This window comes from Camelus bactrianus, chromosome 11 (genome assembly GCF_048773025.1).
Source record: "Camelus bactrianus isolate YW-2024 breed Bactrian camel chromosome 11, ASM4877302v1, whole genome shotgun sequence".
Classification (NCBI taxonomy): Eukaryota; Metazoa; Chordata; class Mammalia; order Artiodactyla; family Camelidae; genus Camelus; species Camelus bactrianus.
The window spans coordinates 6847096-6871285 of NC_133549.1; the positions used below are offsets into that span (position 1 = coordinate 6847096).

The 24190-nt window shown below is 42.9% G+C and overlaps 1 protein-coding gene across 2 annotated transcripts in view; it reads left to right on the forward strand.

Moving 5' to 3' along the window:
• LOC141579018 (uncharacterized) overlaps nt 1-23151 on the forward strand; it is a 151975-nt gene extending 128824 nt beyond the window's left edge. Inside the window, exons 1-4 of one of the 2 annotated variants that reach the window (XM_074373132.1) lie at nt 3048-5417; nt 7549-7785; nt 8691-8838; nt 10827-23151. In XM_074373132.1, the coding sequence (XP_074229233.1) occupies nt 16046-16720 (675 nt within the window). In that variant the 5' untranslated portion in view covers nt 3048-5417; nt 7549-7785; nt 8691-8838; nt 10827-16045 and the 3' untranslated portion in view covers nt 16721-23151. Of the gene's footprint in view, nt 1-3047; nt 5418-7548; nt 7786-8690; nt 8839-10826 lie in introns of those variants that run through there. The other variant, XM_074373131.1, reaches the window with a different exon arrangement.
• Nucleotides 23152-24190: the final 1039 nt, after the last annotated feature.

The following is a 24190-nucleotide window of genomic DNA, read 5'->3' on the forward strand; positions in this document are numbered from 1 at the left end:
AAAAAACAAAAGAAGATAAATGAACTTAAATGTAAAACAGAAACAGACTCACAGACATGGAATACAAACTTGCGGTTGCCAGGAGGGAGGAGGGTGGGAAGGGACAGACTATGAGTTCAAGATTTGTAGATACTGACAGGTATATACATAATAGATAAACAAGTGAATACTGTACAGCACAGGGAAATTAATTCAAGACCTTGTAGTAGTTCACAGGGAAATAGAATATGAAAATAATATATATATGTATATATTCATGTATGACTGAAAAATTGTGCCGTATGCCAGAAATTGACAGAGCATTGTAAACTGTCTCTAACTCAATAAAAATAAATTTAAAAAAACATAAGAGGGTCTTTGATATTTATTTATTCAAGGCATATTCATGGAGCACCATCCACTGAGTTATGTCAGAAGCCGTTCTTGATTGGGAAGCAACTGGAACTACCGCTGCCATGTTGGCGGACACAGCACCAGCATGTGTCACACCACGGCGAAGAAAGGCATTGTCAGTTTAATATGCTTCACATGTTTGCAAGAAGCAGCTCTTCTAACATATAACCAATTCAGAAATGCCTTATTGTAGGACATAGCAATGTTGTGAGGGAAGGCAGTGACAGAAGTTTCTGGTGCACTCTAAAAGTGACTTAAAAGGGAGAGAGGAAGGGTAATATTTTATCAGGGCTTACCCAAGGATGATACTAGTTCGTGGTATTATAGTCATTAGAAAGTTATACTCTGTAGTGAGTTAGCAAAGTTGTATGTACTGTGTAATGGGTTGGCAGTAATATCCCAAATGTAGGAAATATTCTGCAAAACCACTCAGTTCCCTTTGGGATTACCCACTCACGTGTCTCAGTGGTCTAGGTTCTTTTTTTGGTATCAAATTAGAACACATTATGTTGACCCACTATAAAACTGCCTTCGTTGAATTATGCCTAAGGCTTATGCCCTCGGCGTTTACTGAGGGGCAGCCTTATGAATTTAATTGCTGCATCTGTCACAGAAATAAGGACACTGTCTAACATCACTCATCCCTCCCTCATGTGACACTCCCTCCAGAAACGTCCCCCATTTCTTCCTCCCTTCCCTCCTCCTTTCTTTCTTTCTTTTTCCTTTTTTTTTAAACAACTGAATGCGGTTGATGTAATTAAGTTCTGACATTAACTACATGGAACCCTGTCCATCCTCTCCCCTTGACTTTCCCACTTCTTTTTATAAGTCCTTCCTTCTAATTTATTTTCACTTGTGTTATTTTATTTCCTCCTTGTATTTTTTGGTAACGGGTCATTTGCTCTGACTTCAAATAATATTCTGATAAATTACTGCTTCCTAGGTATTTTGTTATTAGGAAGAACAGCAGTGGCGGGAGGGTTTGATCTTGCATGCCAGCACCGGGCGATGGCGACGGCTGCCTGGAGCCTGGTGTGGAGAAGGAAAGGCGGGCCATGCTCGATTAGCAACATCTGCGATGAGCATGTTAGGAGAACTTGTTGGCGCTTCTACCAGGTGTTTGACATCTATGTCTTAAGTAGAATACATGACTATTCTAATGACAAGAAAGCATAAACAAGTGAATTAATGACTTTCTGACATAAACCAGTGACTTGTAAGTTTCACCAGCCCACATCCATTCTCCAAAGCACGATTATATTTACGTGAAATGGAGAAAAAAAGGGGGGGGGGGTCCTAAACTGCGATAAAAAAAGAATAAAATAGTACAAGCCCCCTGCCCAGGCTCTGCTACGATCTGGATGCCCCGATTGTAAACATGCAGAAACTGAACCTGGAGAGGATGGAGGGCTGCCTTCGTCTGCCAGCCCGCCCGCGGGAGGAGAGCTGGGTGCCAAACCAGGCCCGTCTGCGGAAGGAAGTGGGCCAGGAAGCCCAGCCCTGCGCGGCTCCTTTGGCAAGGGGTCCGCCGCCGCCGGGGGAACTTTTCGGGACTGCAGGCTGGGGCAGGGGCCGGGGGGCGGGAAGCATCCAGACTGGGAATTAGAGGGGAGTGGACCCGGAGGAAGGGAGATAGTGGCGATGGCCGGTTTAACGCCATGAGTGCCCAACGTGCAAGGCGCGATCCAACCGCCCTTCCGAAGGGAGGCGGTGAGGGGGGCGCGGGGAGGTCTGGGGCCTCGGGCGGGCTGTTGTGGGGGCGGGGCGGGGAGGGGAGCGCAGACCCGGGCCGGGGCGCGGGAGTCGGCGCCGGGGCAGAGGCCCCGGTGGGCCCGGGGGTGGGCGACTCACCCCGGCCGCCGAGCGGCTCCACGGCGAAGACGCCCCGCCAGCCCCGCGTGGCCCCAGGCCGGCCCCTGCACGCCGCCTCGGCCGCGCCGCTCCCGGGCAGGCGGGCGGGCGGCTGGGCGCGGCCCCGGGACACCCCGAGCCGGAGTCGGGAAGGGGCAGGGGGGACCGGGGGCGCGGTGCGCAGGTGAGCGGGGGGCGGGGGGCTGGGGGGCCCCAGTGCCGACCAGGAAGAGGCCCCGCTTAGCTGCCCTTCGCGCCCCCAGCCTAGGAGCGGGGACCCCCGCCTGGGGAGGTCCCGCCCTCGGTCCAGCAGCCGGTCTGCCCTCCCGCCGCCAAAACGAAACCGGGCGGAGGGTGAGGGTGGGGGGCGGCAGCAACCAGACAGGAGCGCGGAAGGAAGCGGAGCCGCACGTGCTGGCGGTGGGAACAGCGGTGACCGGGACGTCGGCGTCCCCGCGCTCCCAGCTGTGTCCCTTGAGGCAAGTCACTCAGCCTCTCAGAAACCTGGTGAGATCGGAGCGGGAAGTGATTCTCAGCACAGGGAATCCCTTTCCAACAACTGCGGAGAGCCTTGTGTCCTGGGCCCGATCTCAATCCCGCCTTGGCCCAAATCTCTTCCTCACTCGGGTACCCTAAAGCTGGGGGGGACTTCAGGATCTGAGGAAGTGAGCCGGGGGTAGGGTGGGGGGGCAGGGGAGCAGCCCAGAGGCGGTGAACTTATCAAGGCTTCCCTGTCCCCACCCCCGCTGTCTTTCGGTCCCTGGGATACCACCACCCCTGACCCTGAAGGGGGCCCTGACAGCTGCTAAAAGGGAGGCAGCCTGGTGACCAGATGGGCTGGTGGCCTGTAAGGTGACCTGGCTGGAAAAATCCCAGCAGGACCCAACTTCCCTAGAGGAGACAAGGGAGCTGGTGGACATGCAAACTTGCACCTGAGCCTCTGGGGGAGGGGCTGGAGCTGGAGGCCTGAGGAGCAAGTGGCTATTAACTGGGAGGGAGGAGGCAGTCTGCCCATCTCCTGCTCCCTCCCACCCTTCCTCCAACAGCCAACTCAGGAGCCCTCATCAGTCAGAGAGTCAGGAACTGCAAGATTCTAACTTTCTAAGTTGAGGAAACAGAGGCCTGCAGCCAAGCCTTGGGAAGAATGAGCCAAGTGCATGAATTACCAGCCATTTTTAACACCTTGATTTTCAGGCCAAACCCTTCCCTGCCAGCCTCCAGTCCTCTGGGTTGCCCCTTCCCAACCCTATCCTCCTGGGCAGCAGCTGCCCCCCATTCCCCTCTCCCAGGTACAGAGGGCAAACTGCTTTAATTCAAATCTGACAGGTCATGCAGATCCCAGCCTGGGTCTCCCTAGAGAGAAGGGGAGGAGGGCTGGCTGGTCAGGTGGCTTCCTCCCTGAGAAGTGAGAGGATGGGAGGTAAAGGGAGGGAACCTTTGCCAGATCTCGTCCTGAATTTGGAAAGTGTGGGACCAAATTCCAAGCAGTCTCCATGGTGAATCTGGGGCAGGAAGTCATCTGGAGCAGGAAACTCTGCCAGCAGAAATGCAGTGTCTCAGCGTGAGGCTCCATGTAGGCTCAAACCACACACACACACACACACACACACACACACACACACACACACACACACACACACACACACACACACACACACACCACACTCCCCTCTGGGCCACTACCCTCTCCCTGTGCAGATATGGCAGAGACCTCCGGTGAGGGGATTGGGATCCCCCTTGCCAGGGGCCACATGCTGCCCTCTGTTTTGCCTTCTGCCGCCCTGACTGTGGCAGCCCCGTTCCCAGAGCTAGGCCAGGACTTCAGCGCCCAGAGGGTACTGAGGCGTGTATGACCCCCTCTGCAGTCCCTTCTTTATCCTGCCTTCCACTGGAGGGGAATCATCTTCCTCTGAGTGATGCTTGAAGGAGTGGAAGGGGCCACACAGCTGCCCCCTCACTGCCCACCTGAGGAGGGAGCAGCTGCCATGAGTTCCTGAGACACATGGCCGCCCCCGCAGAGTCACCCCTCAGGCTGAGGCCGGGGGTGCCTGTTGCTGTCAAGCTCCACGGGGAAGCCCCAGCTTCAGGAAGCACATTTTCCACAAACTCAGCACCCAGCTAAGCCCTGTGGGAGGAAGGGTAAAGCCAAGAGCCTGGGGCAGCTCCTGCCAGACTAGAGATGGCTGGAAGCTGTGGGCGCCTCTCTTGTGGCCTGGAAGGCTGCCTCTGGGGATGGAGGGTCAAAAACACCCCAGGGCAAGCCAGAAATCCAGGAGTCAGCCTCCTGGTTCCATTCTCAGCCTAATAACTCCAGCTTCTGAAGAAGTTCACCCCCAAGCTGGGCTGGCTGTGTGGCTGCAGAGCTCTGATGTTGAAACCTCCAGGCCCCAGGGAGGAGAGCTGGCTGCCACAATCAGAGAGGTGGGTTTTAGCCTGAACTCACCCAGCCTTGGAAAGGCATTCAACAGCTCCCTGGCCTGCCTGTTTCACATGTGTCTCTGCTCCTGGTTTGTTCTGCATTCCTTCGAGCAGTGCTGGCCCTGCATGGTTGTCACAGGTGGGATCTGACCATGTCAATATTCCAACCCACCCTTTTCAACCTGTCACTTCCCTGCTGAAAGTTTTCAAGTATCCCCAGAACTTTAAGGTGAACTTCAAACTATATCTTCCAGCATTCAAGGCGCCCATCTTCCTTTCCAGTCTTATCTTGGTTTCCCCTTCAGCCACTGCTGTAAACTGATCACCCCACTTGCACTCACCCCCTCACTCTGCATTTCCTCCTCCATCTGTCCATGTCTTGTTCATCCTCTCACACCCATGGCCCCAGCTCTAAACTCTCAGGATGATCCGGTGTGTTCCACACGAGCTCTTCGTGCTCACTACCATGTAGCATTATTTCACTCATGCCAGCTCAGTCACTGCCACTTGACTATTATCTTTAGGAAGAAAGAAAAGTGCTCTCTCTACTCCCATCGTGCCAGGACCCAAGAATTTAAGTAGGAGGTGGGCGAATCCCCGTTTGTGAGCATTCTCCTCACCGACGGCTGTGCCTGACACTAGGTGGCGCCAAGGAGCCCATCCCACTTGGGCCCGATGTTCTGACCTGACAACTCCTGAGCCACAGACACCCTTGATCTTTCCTATGAAAATAAAGGCAACCATCCAGGCAAACGGTGAGACAATTATATCAAGGTGTGAATCATATCCTGGTGCCTGGAGGCAACACACAATCTCTGCCAAGATTCCTTCCAAAAGGAGACAGCACAAAAGCACCCGCTGAAGCCCAGCTTTGATCTTTCCCTCAGGCTGACTGGGGCACAGGGTGGGTCTAGGGCGCCCAGCAGCGCCCATGCCCCTTTCTGACATGGCCTCTGGGATTAGGACTGTGGGTGACGAGTGAATCAAGCCAAAAATCTGGCAGGCGGCCACTGCCTCCTGCCTGATTCAAACATACCCCAGGGCAGGCAAGCCTAGCATCCATTTCCAAATCAACCACCAATGAAGCCAGCTGGAGCTTCCAGGGAAGGGGCAGGCAGACCATCCCTGGCTTGGAGGCGAGACTCATGGTGGGCGGTGGTCCTCAGGGACAGTGCACTGCTGGGTTGTCCCTCCCAGGCAAGGCTAACTTGCAGCCCTGTCCAAGGTTATTCCTGGGGGTGACCTTTCTCACATGGGTACAGACAGCCTCAGGTGAGTGCAGGAAGTCTTCTAGCTGTGGCCCCCTCTCCTGCCCACCCAGCTCCTCTGGGTAAGTCAGCAGGGGGTCCTGGCAGCATCCACACCTAGTAGAGCAAAGGGCACACAGCGCCAGCCCAGCAGGTGCCGGCAGAGCACGACTGTCTCACGGACACAGGCCTGGGCAGCAGGGGGCTCGGAGCCTGCCTCCTGTTTACTGCCCACCCTCTAGCATCCCTTCCCCCATCCAGGTTGCTCTACCGGGGATCATCCCAGTAAAACAGGTATCTTTACAGAAGGGTCCAGGAAGAGCAGGACCCGCCCCTAAAAGAAGCAAGCCTCAGGGGAGGGTAAAGCTCACTGATAGAGTGTGTGCTTCACATGCACGAGGTCCTGTGTTCAATCCCCAGTGCCTCCATTAGAAAATAAGTAAGTAAAATAGAACAAAATCATGCCATTTGCAGCAACATGCATGGACCTGGAGATCATCATTTTAAGTGAAGTAAGCCAGAAAGAGAAAGAAAAATGCCATATGTTATCACTCATGTGGAATCTGAAAAAAAAAGAAAGAAAAGAAGACACTAATGAACTCATCTACAAAACAGAGTCGCAGACATAGTGAACAATCTTATGGGTTACTGGGGTAAAGAGGGTGGGAGGAGATAAATTTGGGAGTTTGAGAATTGCAGATATCAACCACTATATGTAAAAATAAAGAACAAACTTCTGCATAGCACAGGGAACTATATTCAGTATCATGTAATAAACTTTAATGAAAAATAAAATAGAAAACAAATATATGTATGTATATGCATGACTGGGACACCGTGCTGTACACCAAAAATTGACACATTGTAACTGATTATACTTCAATTTAAAAAAAAGGAAAGGAAATCTTACAATGGAGAACCAAAAAAAAAAAAAAAAAAGAAAGAAAAAGAAATGGGCACTGCTTCATGCATAGGTAAAATGGGGTTCTTCCTAGAAGGGGAGATTTAAGGAACCTGATCCCTGAATCTCTCTCCCACTGGCTTTTCAATATATGAAAGTGTACAGTTAGAGATAACTTTTTTAGGTTCTAAAAGCTAATGCTTAATGACTTTTTTGCTAAAAGACAAATAGTCCTATAGAGGGGTAATACTTTAGCTCTTTCCAGCTATTTAATTGGTTGACTACTAGTTAGGAAGAAGATGGAGAGTGGGGATAGGAGATACTTTAGGAGGGTGTGCACAGCCAGAGGAAGGAGGGGCGGCAGAGCTAGATTTTGCTTATTTCACAGTCTAGCCTGGCTTAGTCCAACAGCCCACTTGAGATAAGCAGTGAGTAAGCTTACAGATGCATCATCACTGGTCCTAAGAATGAGGCACGCTGTAATTGTCTAACTAGGAGTTGAAAGGAATATACAGACAACCATTAATTATGCAAATTACAACTTATATACAGATGGAGAATTCTTACGTTTTTTAGTAAATAATTTACTCAAATTCTCTCAAATCCAACAGACATGTTTCTGGGGGGAGCTGTTTTTTATTATTTAATTAGCATAATAGGAGAAATGTGCACTGCCATTAATTTATTCATTCATTCTTTCTGTGGATAAACTGACCAATATTCCTTCTGTGCTTACAGGAGTCTGGTACAGGGCAATGCTATTCAGGATAAAAAAGTAATGGAAGACACAGTTCCTGCGTTGAAGAGGTTACTGTGTTGGGAGATGAATGATACATACACAAAACAACTGGGGAAAACACCAGGCTGGATAAAATCAAGTGTTCGGGTGCTTGGTTCAGATTGCAAGCACTGTAGAATTTCAGAAGCAAGAAAGATCACACAAGAAGAGAAATCAAAGAGCAGTTACTCTGAAAGGTATTTCATGAAGCTGCTCTTCCTGTCTCAGATGTCAGCAGTAAACTCTGTGTCTCTTATCACCCGGGGGAAAGTTGAGATCAAGACTGTGTGATATTCCACACCTGCCCTGGACAGATCCAGCACAGCCCACTCTGAGAACAGCCTGCCAGCCACCCAGAGAAGGAACTCAACCATGGACTCTTGAAAGTTCTAAAATGATTTTTAAAAATGAAAAAGAAACAATTTCTATTCTTGGTGTGTAAGTTCTTTGTGATGAATTATGAACTTCACTATACTGGTCTGTGGATTGTGATTTGGACCTGCTACATCCATAGACAAATTCAGATTCATTTTTGTTCAAATTTAGGAAACTGTTGTCACAATTCCATAATCTAATGTGCAATACACATTTGAATGTACAAGCCAGCTGTTTGGTAGAATGTCCCTCAGTTTGAGTTTTATCAATTGTTTCTTCATAATTAGTCATTTTATGCCCCAGAACCCAACTTAATTTCTGTTTTATGCCTCCACCAGGCCAGTCCCTTGGGTCAGGCAACTGAGGCGGTCATTTCAGGCCCAAGCTTGAGGGCTTGTCACAGGCAAGCCCTTACCCATGTTGATGAAGCATCATTGAAACTAAATTTCAAATTTTCTGTCTTTAACAGTCTCTCAAAGAGCCTATGAAAGACACTAACAGCATGGACCCTTTCAAATGCCATGTCTTTGTTGTTATTCCCAGGATCCCTCACCCTTTCAGGGATGGCCCTGGCCCTCTTCCTACGTGGTGGTGAGAACAATCTAAGTCCATTTGGACATGTCAGCCCTTTCCCTCAATTCTGGTTCAGTTCTGGAGGCTTCTGAGGTGCTAACTTGTCAGGGTCCAAGGAGGGGAATCTGCCTGATGAACTCATCTCTCCCCGCAGGTGTCTACTGACGTGTGACCACTATGGTTGGTGCTTGGGCCTTGATTCATGCAGGCCCCTTGGAAGAATGTCTCCCTGGCGCTTTCTGGACTGCTGGCCTTTTCTGCTAATTTCCTGCCATTCTCAAGCATGGGCAGCAGGAAACTTGGTGAGCAAAGTACAATCCCTGACTCGCTAGGCTTTGCTGCCTCCCCAGAGCACAAAGCAGACAGAGCCATTCTCAGTGTAAATCATTGACACGTGAATGTAGTCGTACCTCTTCTCCCATCCCCCACCCACCCTCAAATCTTCTCTCCAGAAAATCCTTTTCTAACCTGAAGTCTTGCCTTTACTCAAATCTTTTATGTAGACCAGTGGTTCTCAAAGTGTGGTTCCTGGTCCACCAGCATCAGCATCACCTAGGAACATGTTAGCATGCAAAGTATCTTCCACCCCAACTGGCCCTACTGAATCAGGAACTCTAGTTTAGAGTAGGGCCTGGTAATCTTTGCTCCCCAGATGATTTGGATGCTAGATAAAGAAATTTGAAAACTACATATCTACACCTTGAGCTCCCCAGATGATTTGGATGCTAGATAAAGAAATTTGAAAACTACATATCTACACCTTGAGTTCGTTTTCTTCCCCTGGTGCATTGATTCTCAAATTATAACATACAACAGAATCACCTGGATAGCTTGTTAAAACAGATTCTTGGGTCCAACCTGCAAAATTTCTGATTCACCAGGTCTGAAGTGAGGACTGACAATTGGCATTTCTAACAAGTTTCCAGGTGATGCTGATGCTGCTGGCCAGGGGACCACATTTCAGAGAACCATTATTCCTAGAAGAGGCTTTAGCTCCATAATTCTCTTCCTTCCATCTCTCCCGGTAAGATCCATCTAACTATTATTGCTAATGTAATCAAATATATTCTCTAGAAATCTGCTTACATGTAGCTTTTTCCAGTCCAGAACCATCTATCACAACTTTGCCAAGTTTACTTATATTTTTGAAAGCCAATATCTGATGTTAGACCAGCAGAGCTTAAGGCTTTTCATCCCAGGTTCCTCTCCAATTCAAGGGCTCCCATGGCTAATCCATCTGTAGGACACCCCACAAGATTCAGAAAGAGGAAAAATGCCTACTGTTCACCTTGTAAGATCTGTTTTACAAATAGCAGGTCAGCGTTTCATTGGCTTCTCCCCAGAACCCAGAGACTGAGCAAAATATGCTTCCTGGGGAAACACAGAGGAGTCAAAGAAAAGGGGATGGACAGGCAGCTGGAGGGGGCAATGAATGAGCAAATGCTTTGAGAGTCATTTACTTACTCTTTGAGGTGAAGGGGTTTTATCATGGTTTGGGGAAGAAGAGAGAAGCAATTTAACCTCATGACATCTTGCAGTTTAATTTTTGGTTTCAGTATCCCCAGATTTAAGGAGAATAAAAGTGGCCAACCCCACTTCCTGCTTAGTTGTGTTTAAATCCACTTCTCCCCTACAGGAGCATCAGGGTCCCCAAAGCCCCTGATCCCACTTATTTTTCACCTGGTATCCTGAAGAGACACCAAGTCTTTTTTGGCGTAATTACCACAGAACAATTACTTTAAGTCTGCAGGGCACAGTCACATTATTAGCTAGGCAAGGAGCCACTTCAGAGAACTGTTTCTTCTAATTTGATCTTTTTTTGTCATAAAATTCTATTTTGTTAAGTGACCCACATGGTTCTGAATGAAAGCACTGACCAAAGAACACATTGAATATTAGTTACTACAATTATTTGGATGGTTCAGCATCATTTATTAATAATTCCAAGCATTGTAATATTAGGGCAGTCTTGAGGGTGCCCTGCACATGAATAGGACTATTGCACATAGAGCAAAGTTGCAGAGACTTTTCTGCTGAAGCAATGCTCCTATTCGCACTACAGGGACAGATGCGGATTTGTTTCCTTATGCTTGTGTCCAAAAGAATGGGATTGCTTGTGTTTTTCAGACATTTGCTATGGTTTTCTACCTCCATCTTCTTACCCTCCCTGGCATTAAACACACCATCTTATTCCTTGTGGTGTTCAGTAAATATTTATTGAGTTGAAATCTGGAGACCACCAATTAAAGATTGGGATCAAGGCTTTTCTGTTTCACTCTTCTCTTCACAGTGATGCAGCCACTGTGGAAAACAGTATGGAGATGCCTCAGAAGACTAGGAATAGACTTAACATATGACCCAGTCATCCTGCTTGTGGGCATATATCCAGAAGGAACCCTACTTCAAAAAGACACCTACACCCCAATGTTCAGAGCAGCACTATTTACAATAGCCAAGACATGGAAACAGCCTAAATGTCCATTGACAGATGACTGGATAAAGATGTATATTTATACAATGGAATACTATTCAGCCATAAAAATGACAACATAATGCCATTTGCAGCAACATGGATGTCCCTGGAGAATGTCACTCTAAGTGAAGTAAGCCAGAAAGAGAAAGAAAAATACCATATGAGATCGCTTATATGTGGAGTCTAAAAAAAACAAAAAACAAAAAACCATAAATACAAAACAGAAACAGACTCATAGACATGGAATACAAACTTGTGCTTGCCAAGGGTTGGGGGGGAGGGACAGACTTGGAATTCAAAATTTGTAGATACTGACCAGCATATGCAGAATAGATAAACAAGATTACACTGTACAGCACAGGGAAATATATACAAGATCTTGTGGTAGCTCACAGTGAAGAAAATGTGACAATGAACATATGTATGTTCATGTATAACTGAAAAATTGTGCTCTACACTGGAATTTGACACAACATTGTAAAATGACTATAACTCAATTTAAAAATATTAAAATAAAAAGAAACCAGCAAGTCCAAAACAACAATAGCACCTCACAGAGAAGAGCATCAGATAAGGGAGGAGCAATGCCAGGGAGCAACAGTCTATGAGGGACACCTGTCAACTGTGGTGATATGTGGACCAATCACAGGGACTTGGCCAGAATGGGCACATGCCTTGGCAGGTCTTGAGGAGCACACGGACTTCTAAGAAGCTGGCCACGTTGAGGGCCAGACCATATTTACTTTCTTGTATCAGTAGGTCTGGCAGGGTGGAGGTGGGCTTTTGGGAGTATCCCAAACCCGGTCTAGCACCATAGAGAGGCAGGAGATGCAAGGCTAAATGAAAGTCTGTGTGGACCTACCATTGCTACAAGAGGCTATCAGTTTAATGGGGTAAATGAGTGAATGAGCATAAGTGAAAATGAGCTCAGCTGCTGCTGATACTAGATAAAGAAAATAATCAGGAACAATAAACACTAAATTACCATACCAAAACAACATTGCATATAGGAGACAAGCAAACTTTCTGCTTATCCCAAAAGTGGTTCTAGAACGTTAGACTTTGAGAACATGCACTGTGTACATGTATATGGTATGAAAGAGTGAGGAAGTCCTAAGCCCAAGCTGCCTTTTGTTCACTACTCAGTTCACGAACCCTCCCTGCACAGCCTTTCCTAATGAATTGATCCAGAAGGAACTGGTCCCATTCAAAATTGAGTAATAATCAGAAAACAGCCACAAAGAAAATAAAAAGTACTTGACAAGCAAAACTCAGGTGATGGATATTCACCAGATGCAGACATGCCATGGAATATGTTTCCCCTTAATTATCAACTAAGTTAAAGAAAATGTGGTCCCTAGAAATAAGAAATTAAAGGAGAGGAAAGTATTCAAAATATGAAGGAAGGAGCTGATGAGTGAGTAGTCAAAGCTTTGGAAAGGATGAAAGAATAAAATAAAACCATTATAGAACCAGAAGCCACAAGAAATCAATAATAAGGGAAAGAAGGCAAGAGAGAGACAAACGTGAAAGACAATAATTAAGCAGACTCTGAGACAAAAAGGAGCATACAGAAGACAGAGGAAAACTACCCTTACTGTATTAGGGAAAAGAACAAGTTAAGTAGAAAAAAGTGCTAAAGGTATAATAGAAAAAGATTTGGAGGATGCTGAAGGCTTGAATCTCTTGACCTCACCTCCTTCAGGACATTGCTTGAATCTCACCATAATAATAAGATTTTCCCTGATGACCATAGTTAAAATATCCATCTGGATTCTATCTCCCTTCCCTACTTTATTTTTCTCAGTGCAATACCTGAATTGTAAATTACACTGAATGGGATTAACAGTAGCTGAGACACCACAGGGAAAAGACATAACATCAAATAAAATGCAGAAGGGGAAAAACCTGAGGACAAACTGAATGGAACATCAATGTTGTGAGATCATATCAAGCAGTTAAAATATGTGTAACTGGAATCCTGGAATGGGAGAGGAGAGAGAAAAAATATTTGAAGAAATAATGGCTGAAAAAAAGTCTGAATTTGATGAATACTCTCAACTTGCAAATGTAAGAAGCCCAATGAACCACAAAGAAAGAACAAAGAAATCACACCAAGACACATCATGATCAAATTGTTGAAAAGAACTAGCTATAAGAAGAAAATCATAAATGCAGGTAGGGGTGAGGGAGGACACAATAACAGAGAGGAAAATAAAAATACGGCAGACAGCAGACTTCTGGTCAGAGCCAGAGGACAATGAGGTGGTATCTTTAAAGCACTGAAAGAAAACAGTGCCAATCTCGAATTCAATAAACTACAAACATCTTCAAAAATGAAATTTAAGTACAGACTTTTCAAAGGTGAATAAAAACTGAGAAAATTTATTGCCAGCAGGCCTATGCTACAAATAATGTTCAAATGTACAAAGAAATTCTTCAGACAGAATGTGAAACCAGAAGAAACTTGGATCTACACCAAAGAATAAAGAGCACTGAAAATGCTAATCTGTGATTAAACATAAGACACATTTTCCGCACTTTTAAAATCTCTTTAAAAGGTATTTGTTTAGAGAAAGCAAGCATATGTTGTTAGGTTTACAACATACGTAGAACTAAAATATGAGACAATAATGCAGTTTTTTGAGGGGAGAAGTATCCTGTTATAAGGTTCTCAAAATATATAGGAAGTGTTATAAAATTATTTGAAGGTAGACAATGATAAATATGTATCTTATAAATTGTAGAACAACTGCTACAAAAGAAAAAGGGGCTGTATCTACTAAGCTAATAGTGGGTAAAATGGAATACTAACAAATTTTTAAGTAGAAAGGGAGAAAAATGGAACAAAGGATAGATGGGGCAGAGAGAAAACAAACAGCAAAAGAGTGTGTTTAAATCTAATATTACTCATAGCATTACATGTAAATGACATAAGAGGTTTCTACAAGCAATCCACTTTGCATATAAAGTTACAAATAGGATAGAAGATAAAAAACACCGATGTAAAGAATTCTACATTAATATCAGACTAAAGAGATTTCACAACATGGAATGTTGTGAACAGGAGTAAATCATACTCTTTAATTTGTTGTGTGTTTTGGTTAATTTGTATAGTTTGAAATAATAGTTTTTCTTGACAATTTTGTCAAGTTTTATCACCGTTTTCTGGGGATAGTATTTTCTGAACTGCTCACTCGGGCATTCTGGAAGTTACACCCCTTACCTGGCTCATTATAGGAATGATTACTGAATTCATTGTGTCTTTTTAAGCATCTTTTGTATGATCCGATTTTTCCCCTGTTGCTCTAACAGATTACTTTGATAGATTTCCTAATACACAGCAGCCTTTGCACTCTTTGAATAAATCGTAATTATCCGTGTTGTTTTATTCTTTAGTTACACTGCTAGATTCTATTTGCTTTTCGGAAAAGAGATTACAGTTATCTATTTCTTCTTTACAAAGTTCTGGTGTAAAACTTTGTGCAGTAAAGTTGAGTGGGCTTTGTCAAATGAATCAGGAGCTTCTGGATTTTTCTCTCTGGCTTAGAATCATTTAAATGACATAGTAACTATATGCTCTTTAAAGGTTATTTAGATTTCAGCTATAAAACCAGTAGGTAACATTTTTAGTGAAAGGTCTTTTTGAATTTTCCAATGTCTTCCGTGGTAATTGGTTTATTCAAAATTTTTCATATCTCCTTCCTAGGTTAATTTTGGTCATTTATATTTTACTGAGAAATGACCCATTTCCTCTAGATTTGCAAATTTGTTGCCATGGAGCTTCATATAATTCTGTCTTACAATTAAAAAAAACTCTCTTATTTTGTAATTTGTCTCTTTACTCATTCCTAAGTATTCATATTTTTCATTTTTCTTCTATTTTCTTAATCAAGTTTGCACTAGGTTATGTATTTTATTGTTGTTTTTAAATACAAGCATTTGGATTCACTAATTATTGTACTAAATTTTTTTTCTCGTCAGGTTCAATTTTTATCTCCATAAATTCTCTCTTCCTAAATTGCAAAAAAAAAAAAAAAAGTTTACTAATCTTTCTAAAATTTCCTAGATAGATAGCAAATTTCTTCATCTTTCATCTCTTTTTTTAGGGGTGGGAGTGGAGGTAATTAGGTTTATTTACTTAATTACTTTTTGATGGAGTTCCTGGGGATTGAACCAGGTATGCACTCTACCACTTGAGCTATACCCTCCCTCTGTCTTTTACCTTTCTTACTTAAATTAAAGCATTATGACCATTACGATTATTTTTTAGCTTGGAGTACATCTTTGGCCCATAAGTTCACGTGGGAAGTGTCCTCCTTTTTCATTGCTTTCTATAGAGTTTATCATTTTAGTTTGAACTCTTCTTGACCTAATGTCTATTTAGAAATATATTTCTTACTTTCCAAGTACTTAATGTTTTCTACTTTTGGTCAAAATTTTATTATTTATTCTTAATTTTATTGGGTTATTAATAACCTTAATTTATACTGTTTACTTTTTGGATATGTCTGTTACTGATTTCTGTAAATACTTTTTGGTATATGAAGACTGTCTTTTCCACTGGAGGTTTCCAAAATTATTCTAAAGATTTATTAATTTGAATTTGTTGATACATTATTCAATCTCTCCTTGTCTTTATTTTTGAGTACCAGGTTCTCTGAGTCTAAAAGAAGTGTACTGATGTCTCCCACTCTAATTACATTTTAAATAGGTTCTAAAAGGTTTGCTGTATGTAACTCCTACTTTATTAGGTGTAAGAAAGCTAATGGTATTATAACTTCATAAATATTGTGCTTTTTATTCATCACGTTATATTCATCTGTATCCCGTTCAGCACTTTTACACATAGAAACGTGCATAAATCATAAGTGCACATAGTTCGCGGAATTTTACAAAGTGAACACACGTCTGTAAATACTACCCAGATCAAGATATAGATCAGTAGTTCTCAGGCAGAGGTTGCGGTCCCTCGTCACTGGCAGAGGGTGAAGGAGGCGGCAGGTCTTGTTCCTCCCGGCTTGGATGGGGCTTGGATGGGGCCGGGAGGAGGCCACCGCCCGAGGCCAGGCCAGATCAGGGGCCTAGATTCCGGGGTCGGGTTCGGGGCTGCCGCCGCAGCTGGGAGGCAGAGGGGCGGCTGCCGGGGCCGGAACATGGGGCCCGAGTGCGCCCCGCGGTGCCGGAGGCGGTGGGCGAGGCAGGCCCCCCTCGGCCTTGCCCGGCGGCCATTGTTGGGTGATGTACGCGTGGGGGGTTCCGGCGGGGGCGGGGGAGGGGGCGGAGGACCCGCCACCGCCTCTGCGGCCGCCCCCACCGCCGCTGCTTTCGCTGGAGGGCGGGCGGATGCACAGGGCGGCGGGGCCCCCAGCGCGAAGCGCTTCGGCGCCTGTGGTCTCCTCGTTGCGGCGGCCGCCACCGCCGCCGACGGGATCAGTGGAGAAGGGGCTGCGAGCGACGAGCAGCCCCTAGGGCTCCTGGCCGAGGCCAAGGGGGTCCTGGGCGGGGGCAGGTTATCAGTCCCTCGGGCGGGAGGCCGGGCAGGGGGCGGGGCTGCTAGGGAGATACGTGCCTGGGGAGGAGGCGTGGATGGCAGGGCACAGGGCCAAGGCGGCCAGGCCCGCTCTCCGCTCATTCTGCAGGCTGGAGTGGCTGCGAGCGGCTGCTGCGGTCATGGGCACGACTTGCGTGTAGGGTGGTGCAGCGCATGACCAGGTCCCGCAGCTGAGGGCATTTGCCTTTTGACAGTGTCTTTAAATTGACATGCATGCTTTGGGTACTCCTGACTGCCGTAGTCCTCTCTCTTAGTCCTCTGTGGTACTTAGAATAATGGAAGATGTAGGTGGGGAAAAAAAGAAAAAAAAAAAAAAAGATACAGAACACTATCAGCACCCCAGAGTCCTACCTGAAGCCCTTCCGAGTCCCTGACCCCCCAAAGCTAACCAGTATTCTGACTCCCATAACCGTACTTTAGTTTTGTCTATTTTAAATGTTACATAACTGAAGTCATATAATATGTACCCCTTTGGGTTTGGTTTATTTGGTCGAACCTTATGTTTGTGTATTTTTCCATGTTTGTGTGAGTAGGAGGAGTTTACATTTTTATTGCTGCATAGTATTCCATGGTATAAGCACACTAAGGTGTCTTTATCTAGCCTATCATTGATTAATATTTAGGTTATTTTCACTTTTGGTGGTTACAAATTATGTTGCTGTAATAATTTTTGTACAAGTGTTTTTTGTACATATGTATGCTTGATCCACCGTTTCTATTCCTAGGTATGTACCCCACAAAAATTCATAGAGCTACACACTTTTGATATATAATTTTCTGTGCATATGTTTTACTTCAGTAAAATGTTTACTTAATACAAGATAAAAGAGAGAATATAAATAAGAATCAAAACTAAAAAGCAAAAATGTCAGCCTCAACAAAGATTTTAAAAAATAAAGAGTAATATCTAATAGCATTAGAAAACCTATATATAATAGACAGATGCCAAGAAATCACAGGATGTCAAAGTTGGCAGAGAAGAAATGGAGAACTTAACTATTCCAGTTAAATTCCAATAATACTTAATACTTAAATATCAGTAATTACTAGCTGAAATGGTTTCTAAAAGACAAACCATCCCCTCAAATTTCAAGTACAGACTGTTTTACACATTAGTGTTACTAACATCTCAAGGAGTAGTCAATTTCTGTCTTGTAAAAGTACTTATAGAACACAGGAAATGAGTTGCCCAGATTATTCTGTGAGGCCACTGCAATGACTTCACAGGCAGATAAGGATGACACAAAAAGTACTCAAAAGACAAATCAAAACTACGATGAGGTATCACCTCACACCAGCGAGAATGGCCATCATTCAAAAGTCCACAAATGACAAATGCTGGAGAGGCTGCGGAGAAAAGGGAACCCTCCTACACTGCTGGTGGGACTGCAGTTTGGTGCAGCCACTGTGGAAAACAGTATGGAGATGCCTCAAAAGACTAGGAATGACTCAGGAATCTCACTCCTGGGCATATATCCAGAAGGAACCCTACTTCAAAAAGATACCTGCACCTCGATGTTCATAGCAGCACTATTTACAATAGCAAAGACATGGAAACAGCCTAAATGTCCATCAACAGATGACTGGATGAAGAAGAAGTGGTATATTTATACAATGGAATACTATTCAGCCATAAAAAAAGGACACCATAACGCCATCTGCAGCAACATGGACGCTCCTGGAGAATGTCACTCTAAGTGAAGTAAGCCAGAAAGAGAAAGTAAAATACCATATGAGATCGCTCATATGTGGAACCAAAAAAAAAAAAAAAAGAAAAGAAACATGAATACAAAACAGAAATAGCTTCATAGACATAAAATACAAACTTGTGGTTGCCAAGGGGGCAGGGGATGGGAAGGGACAGACTGGGATTTCAAAATTTGTAGATACTGACAGGCATATGTAGAATAGATAAACAAGATTATACTGTATAGCACAGGGAAATACATACAAAATCTTGTGGTAGCTCACAGTGAAAAAATGTGACAATGAATATATGTATGTTCATATATAACTGAAAAATTGTACTCTACACTGGAATTTGACACAACATTGTAAAATGACTATAACTCAATAAAAAAATGTTAAAAAAATACTCAAAAGTAAATGATAGGTCTATTTCACTTGTGATGATAGATGCCAAACTCTATTTGAAAGATTAATTATCCATTTTATCTTGGAGTGAAAGGATGGTTTAACATGAGAAAAGTTTATCAACCTAATTCATCACATCAGAATACTATAAAAATGTTAAAATATTTATAAATATTTATTCAAATATTACTAATCTCAATTGATGAAGAAAAATCACTTGATAAAACATAAAGAAGTCAATACACATTTATGGTAAGCCTATCAGGAAACAAGGACTGAAGGGACTCACTTTAACTGAAAACCCACAACAAACACTGTACTTCTGGGAAAACTGAAGATATAGTGTCTTTATAATTGGGAACACGAGAAGGATACTCATTATCATTGCTACTGTGTAACATAAACTGGAGGTCGTTTCCAAGGAATAAGAGAGGAAAAAAGAGCTGCAAGCGTTGGAAGGGAAAAACAAAAAGCCCTGATTACTTGCATCTTGGCTGTAAGAAAGGAGTTCCTAAAAACTTCAGAAGCACAAACCATAAAGAAAAACAGAAAAGATAACTTCAGTTTTATCAAAGTAAAGAACTAATTCAACAGGAAATGACACTGATAAAGTTAACAGACAGATGATAGTTTGGGAGAAAATATTTTCATTGTCTAACATTGATCAAGAGACTATACGCAGAATTTACAGGGAGCTCTTGCAAAATTAGCAAGAAAAACATAATCCTAGTGGAAAAAAAATTGGTGAAGGCTATGTACAGGCAAATTACAGAAGAGGAAACCTAAAGTTCTATGACACAGAAAAGATGCTCAAAGTCATTAGCTATCATAAACTTTCCTCTATTTGAGGGATGAAATTCAGAAAGCAAGATTATACCTAGGCTGGCAGGGACACAGGGCAGGGGATTTATGGCCCTGTTATGCATTGCTGGGGGGAACATAGAGTGAGAGCCTTCTGGATAGCAACTTGGCAGTGCAGTTTACCAGCAACTCCACTCTGATATCTATTGCAAAGCAATTCTCAGGTAAGTTCCCAGTAATGGGATGTTTACTGTTTGTGGTGCTGGGGAGCAGGAGCCAGGCTAGCCTGGGGGTCCACTCCTCAGGGGATGATGTTTCAAAAGGTGACAGATGCACCAGAGACTACTACACAGCAGTTAGAAGACACAGACTAGAGGCAACATGCAACATAAATGGATCTTCCAAACATGACACTGAGTGAAAAACGTATGAAGCAGAATGTGACTTATTACACAGTATCATTTACATAAATTAACAATATATGTATACAAAACAGCAATATACAATTTATAATAACACAGAAAAAAACATATTAGAATAGTTGCTTCCCTTAAGGAGAGGAATTGCAAAGGGGGATTTGGGCAAAAGGAAGTAAGCCAACCAACTAACAAACAAGTGTGGATCATGTGTAACAAAGATGATTTGGCACCATGTATTAAGGAGTGTGAGTGACACAGCTCTCTGTTGTTGGGTTCCCCTTCCCTAACAACAGCAGCAACAATAACAACAAAGACAACAACAATGAGGGTAGAACACTGGCAGGGATGCCAGATCAAGTATAATTTTGAAGGCTGTGGTGGACTTTGGCTCTAAGTGTAACAGGAAGAAGTCCTGGGGTGGGTTTAAGGAGTGAGTGGTGACTTTTCCTAGAGACGGTGACAGACACCATGGGATGGACAGCTGTGTAGATACAGGGAGTCCGATGGGGAAGCTCTTATCTCAGGTGGGAGTTGAAGATGGCTCAGATTAGGCTAGTAGCAATGGAGATGAGAGAAGTGGGCAGATTGAGGTTATGTTTTGGACTGAAGCCAGGCAGGAGGTGCTGAGAAACTGAATGTTGGTTTTGAGGAAAGGAGAGAAATGAAAGATGACACCCAAGCTTTTGTTTTTGGCAACTGGGTGGTGCCATTGACTGATGTTGGGAAGATGGGGATAAAAAGGGGAAACAAAAAATTCTTTTTTCTTTTTTTTCTTTTTTGGTCCATGTCTTTTTGTAAAATATTGAAGTATGATTGATTTACAATATTGCATTAATGTCAGATGCACAGCTAAGTGGTTTAGTTGATTTTTGAAGATTATAGTCCATTATAGGTTACTATAAAATATGGGGTATCATTCTTTGTGCTACACAGCAGAACTTTGTATTTGTCTATTTTATGTATAGCTGTTTGTATCCATTAATTCCATACTCTTAATTTGTCCCTCTTCTGCCCCTTTGGTAATCATATGTCTTTTCCCCCTATGTCTATGAGTCTGTTTTAGTTTTATATATATATTCATTTGCATTAATTTTTATATTCTATATATAAATGGTATCATATCATATTTGTCTTTCTCTGGCTTATTTCAATATTTAAGAATAATATTCTCTAGGTCCATCCACATTGCTACAAATGGTAAAATTTCATTCCTTTTTATGGCTGAGTAATATTCCGTTATATATATGTACCACTTCTTCTTTATCCATTTGTCTGTTGATGGGCATTTGAGTAGCTTCCATATCTTGGCTATTGTCAATAGTGCTACTGTGAAATTGGGGTGCATGTATCTTTTCAAATTAGTGCTTTTGTTTCTTCTGGAATTGCTGGATCATGATAGTTCTATTTTTAATTTTTTTGAGGAACCTCTATACCTTTTTCTACAGTGGCTGCACCAATTTACATTCCTACCAAGAGTACATAAGGAGTTCCTTTTCTCCACATCCTTACCAACACAAAATTTCTGATTTGGATTATTGAGTGTGTTAAATTTAAGATACCTATTTGACATTCAAGTGGAGAGATCAATAAGGCAGTTGAACATATAGTTGAATTCAGGGAAGATGTGTATCTTGGGGTTGAATCAGTACATAGAGAGTTAAACAGGTGGCGCCAACACTCAGTGTTTATGTCACCTCAATCAAGGTTCATGATTTCTGAATATGAATTTATTTATCTATAAAATGACAATAATATCTGTTTCCTAGCACTATTATGAATATTAAATAAGATAATGCATCTAAAGCACTTGGCATAGAGCACATAATAAGTGCTTAATAAAGGCCTCTGTGACTGGAGGACAGTGAAGGGAATGTCAACATCAGGAGAAAGAGGCTGGCGGTGGGGGGATCATGTCAGAATTTTCCCTCCGTGGTAAACAGTTTTCAGTGAGTGGCTATCAGGGCCTTTTTTGCCAGGAGGGACATGACCTGGCTTTACAAATCATACTGGCAGATCACTGAGGCATTAGAATTCAATATTGTTTTTACAGACTGTAGATAAAGAGCCTGGATTGCTGTGAATACACACAGGCACACAGAACTAAACAAATTTAAAACTTTGATTCTAAAAGTATATACTCAGAAATTATAACGAATTGAAGCATTTTTGGCTGAAAGGCATTAGAATAGTCCTGACAATTCTTGAATCTGCAGTATTGTCCAGGGCTTCTCTGCCAGTCTGGGCATAGTTCTATTTTGTACATGGACTGTTGTTGAGTAGTAAGCAATTGGAGCTTAGGGACAGCTGGCATTTTGTAGCTAAGCAGAGTTAGGCCCACCCAAATAGCCCACAATAATCCCCCTTGCTGATTACTTGGTTAGCAAATAATTCTATCCGTCTGCAGTCTTAATTCTTTTTCACCAGACGTCATAACACATTCACAAGTTCCAGGGATTAGAATACGGGCATCTTTGAGGGCCATTATCCTGCCTTCCACATGTTAGAGCTAGATAGGTGTTAGCCTTCCTTGAATTATTCTTATTATTACTAATGTTCCTTATAGACTTGCCTTCAAATCCTGGGGTCCCCACTTACCAGCTGTGTGATCGTAGGTAGGTTAATTTCCCTCATGAAATCCCATTTGCTTAGCTGTGAAATTCCAATCATAGGAGCCATCTTTAAAAAATTTTTGTGAGAAATATATGAGACAGTGTAAGTGAGGATGCTGTATACCCCACCCAAAGCAAACAAATCCAATTTCCAGTTTAAAGTGGTAGATTCAATGTACAAAGTTATCTTATCTCACTATAGGAAACCCACTAAAGTGAAAAAATAAAAATGTGAGCAAAAGAAGCCAGCAAACTGTTGGTTGATGGAGGATAAAGGAGACAATGGAGTGGTGCCCTAAGTCCTAGCAGAGGAAATGCCACTGAGAAATGTACTCATTTTCCTGGCAGACCTCTAAGAAGAGGGGTGCTGAGAGACACTGGGGCTGTGGAAGGTGGGGAGGAAGCCCCATGCTGGGAACAGGCGACTGACTGGTGGAAAATCTGTTCAACTCCTAGGCCCTCCTCTGGGAGGCTACTCTCAATGGGATTTTTCTTGGGAGTTTTGCTCAAAGAATAAATATATAAAAATAGCAAAAGAAAATTTGGAAAGGAAAGCTAATGAGGACAGGTGAGGGTGAATTCATTTTACTATTTTACTACTCATTAGAAGATAGCTCACAAAGCAACTGTAAAGAGTGGCATGTGCACAGGTATGGATCAATAAAAGAGACTAGCCCTCAAAAAAGAAAGCACCCTCAAAGGTACAATGGCTGGAGATACTGTAAAGGCAACGTTACAAAACAAAGGAAGGAATGGATCACACAATAAATGGAATACGAAAACATGAGGCTAGGTCCTTAGCTTATCCCCTATGTCACACACACTAAGCAATTCCAGTGATTTCTGTATAAAACAATGTATATAGCAAATAGAACAACACAAATATTAGAAACAAATAAAAATGACTCTCAGGAGAAGGGTCTTTTAATTCTTTATTTTTTAATTGAAGTATAGTTGATGTACAATGTTTCAAGTGTACAGAAAAGTGATTCAGTTATACATATACATATATATCATCTTTTTCAGTTTAGAAGGAAACTTTGAGCAAAGGACAAGATTGATAGAATTGATGACATAAAGTTTTAAACACTATATCAAAACTCTCATTTCTTAAAGTAAAAAGAATATCATGGGAAACATTGAAATGAAAAGGTTGGGAAAATGTTTGCCACTGATAGGCAAAGAAGTAACATTTTTCCTAGAGTTTTAATAAATTTGTAAGAAAAATACTAACACTTCTATAGAAAAAAATGGATAAAAAGGCATAAGTCACTTAGAAATTACCAATGGTCAATAAAGATGGAGGAAAGTTCACATTTCTGATAATCTCACAAATCTCAGCATCACTTTAACCGTATTTAGGTGGTGGCTACTGTCAGATAACTGGGGGGGGCGGGGGGAGTGTCCGGTCACTAGCTTCCTAGGTAGGTATTTGGTGGTAAGTTTCTGGAGACTAAAAACCTCTGGTCAATTGGCCAGGGATTTTTCTTCAGGAAAGCCGTCATTAGAAATGAAAAAGATATGTGAACAATGCTTTTCGCACAGAGATGTTCTTTACTTTCTATTTATAATAACAAAAACTGGAAATAAGTTACATGAAAAATTGTATTGGAATGGTAGATTATGGTACATTGATGATTCTGAAAAAATCTGATTTTAAAGAAATGTAATGATTTGTAAATGTTCACTATATAGTTTTTCAGT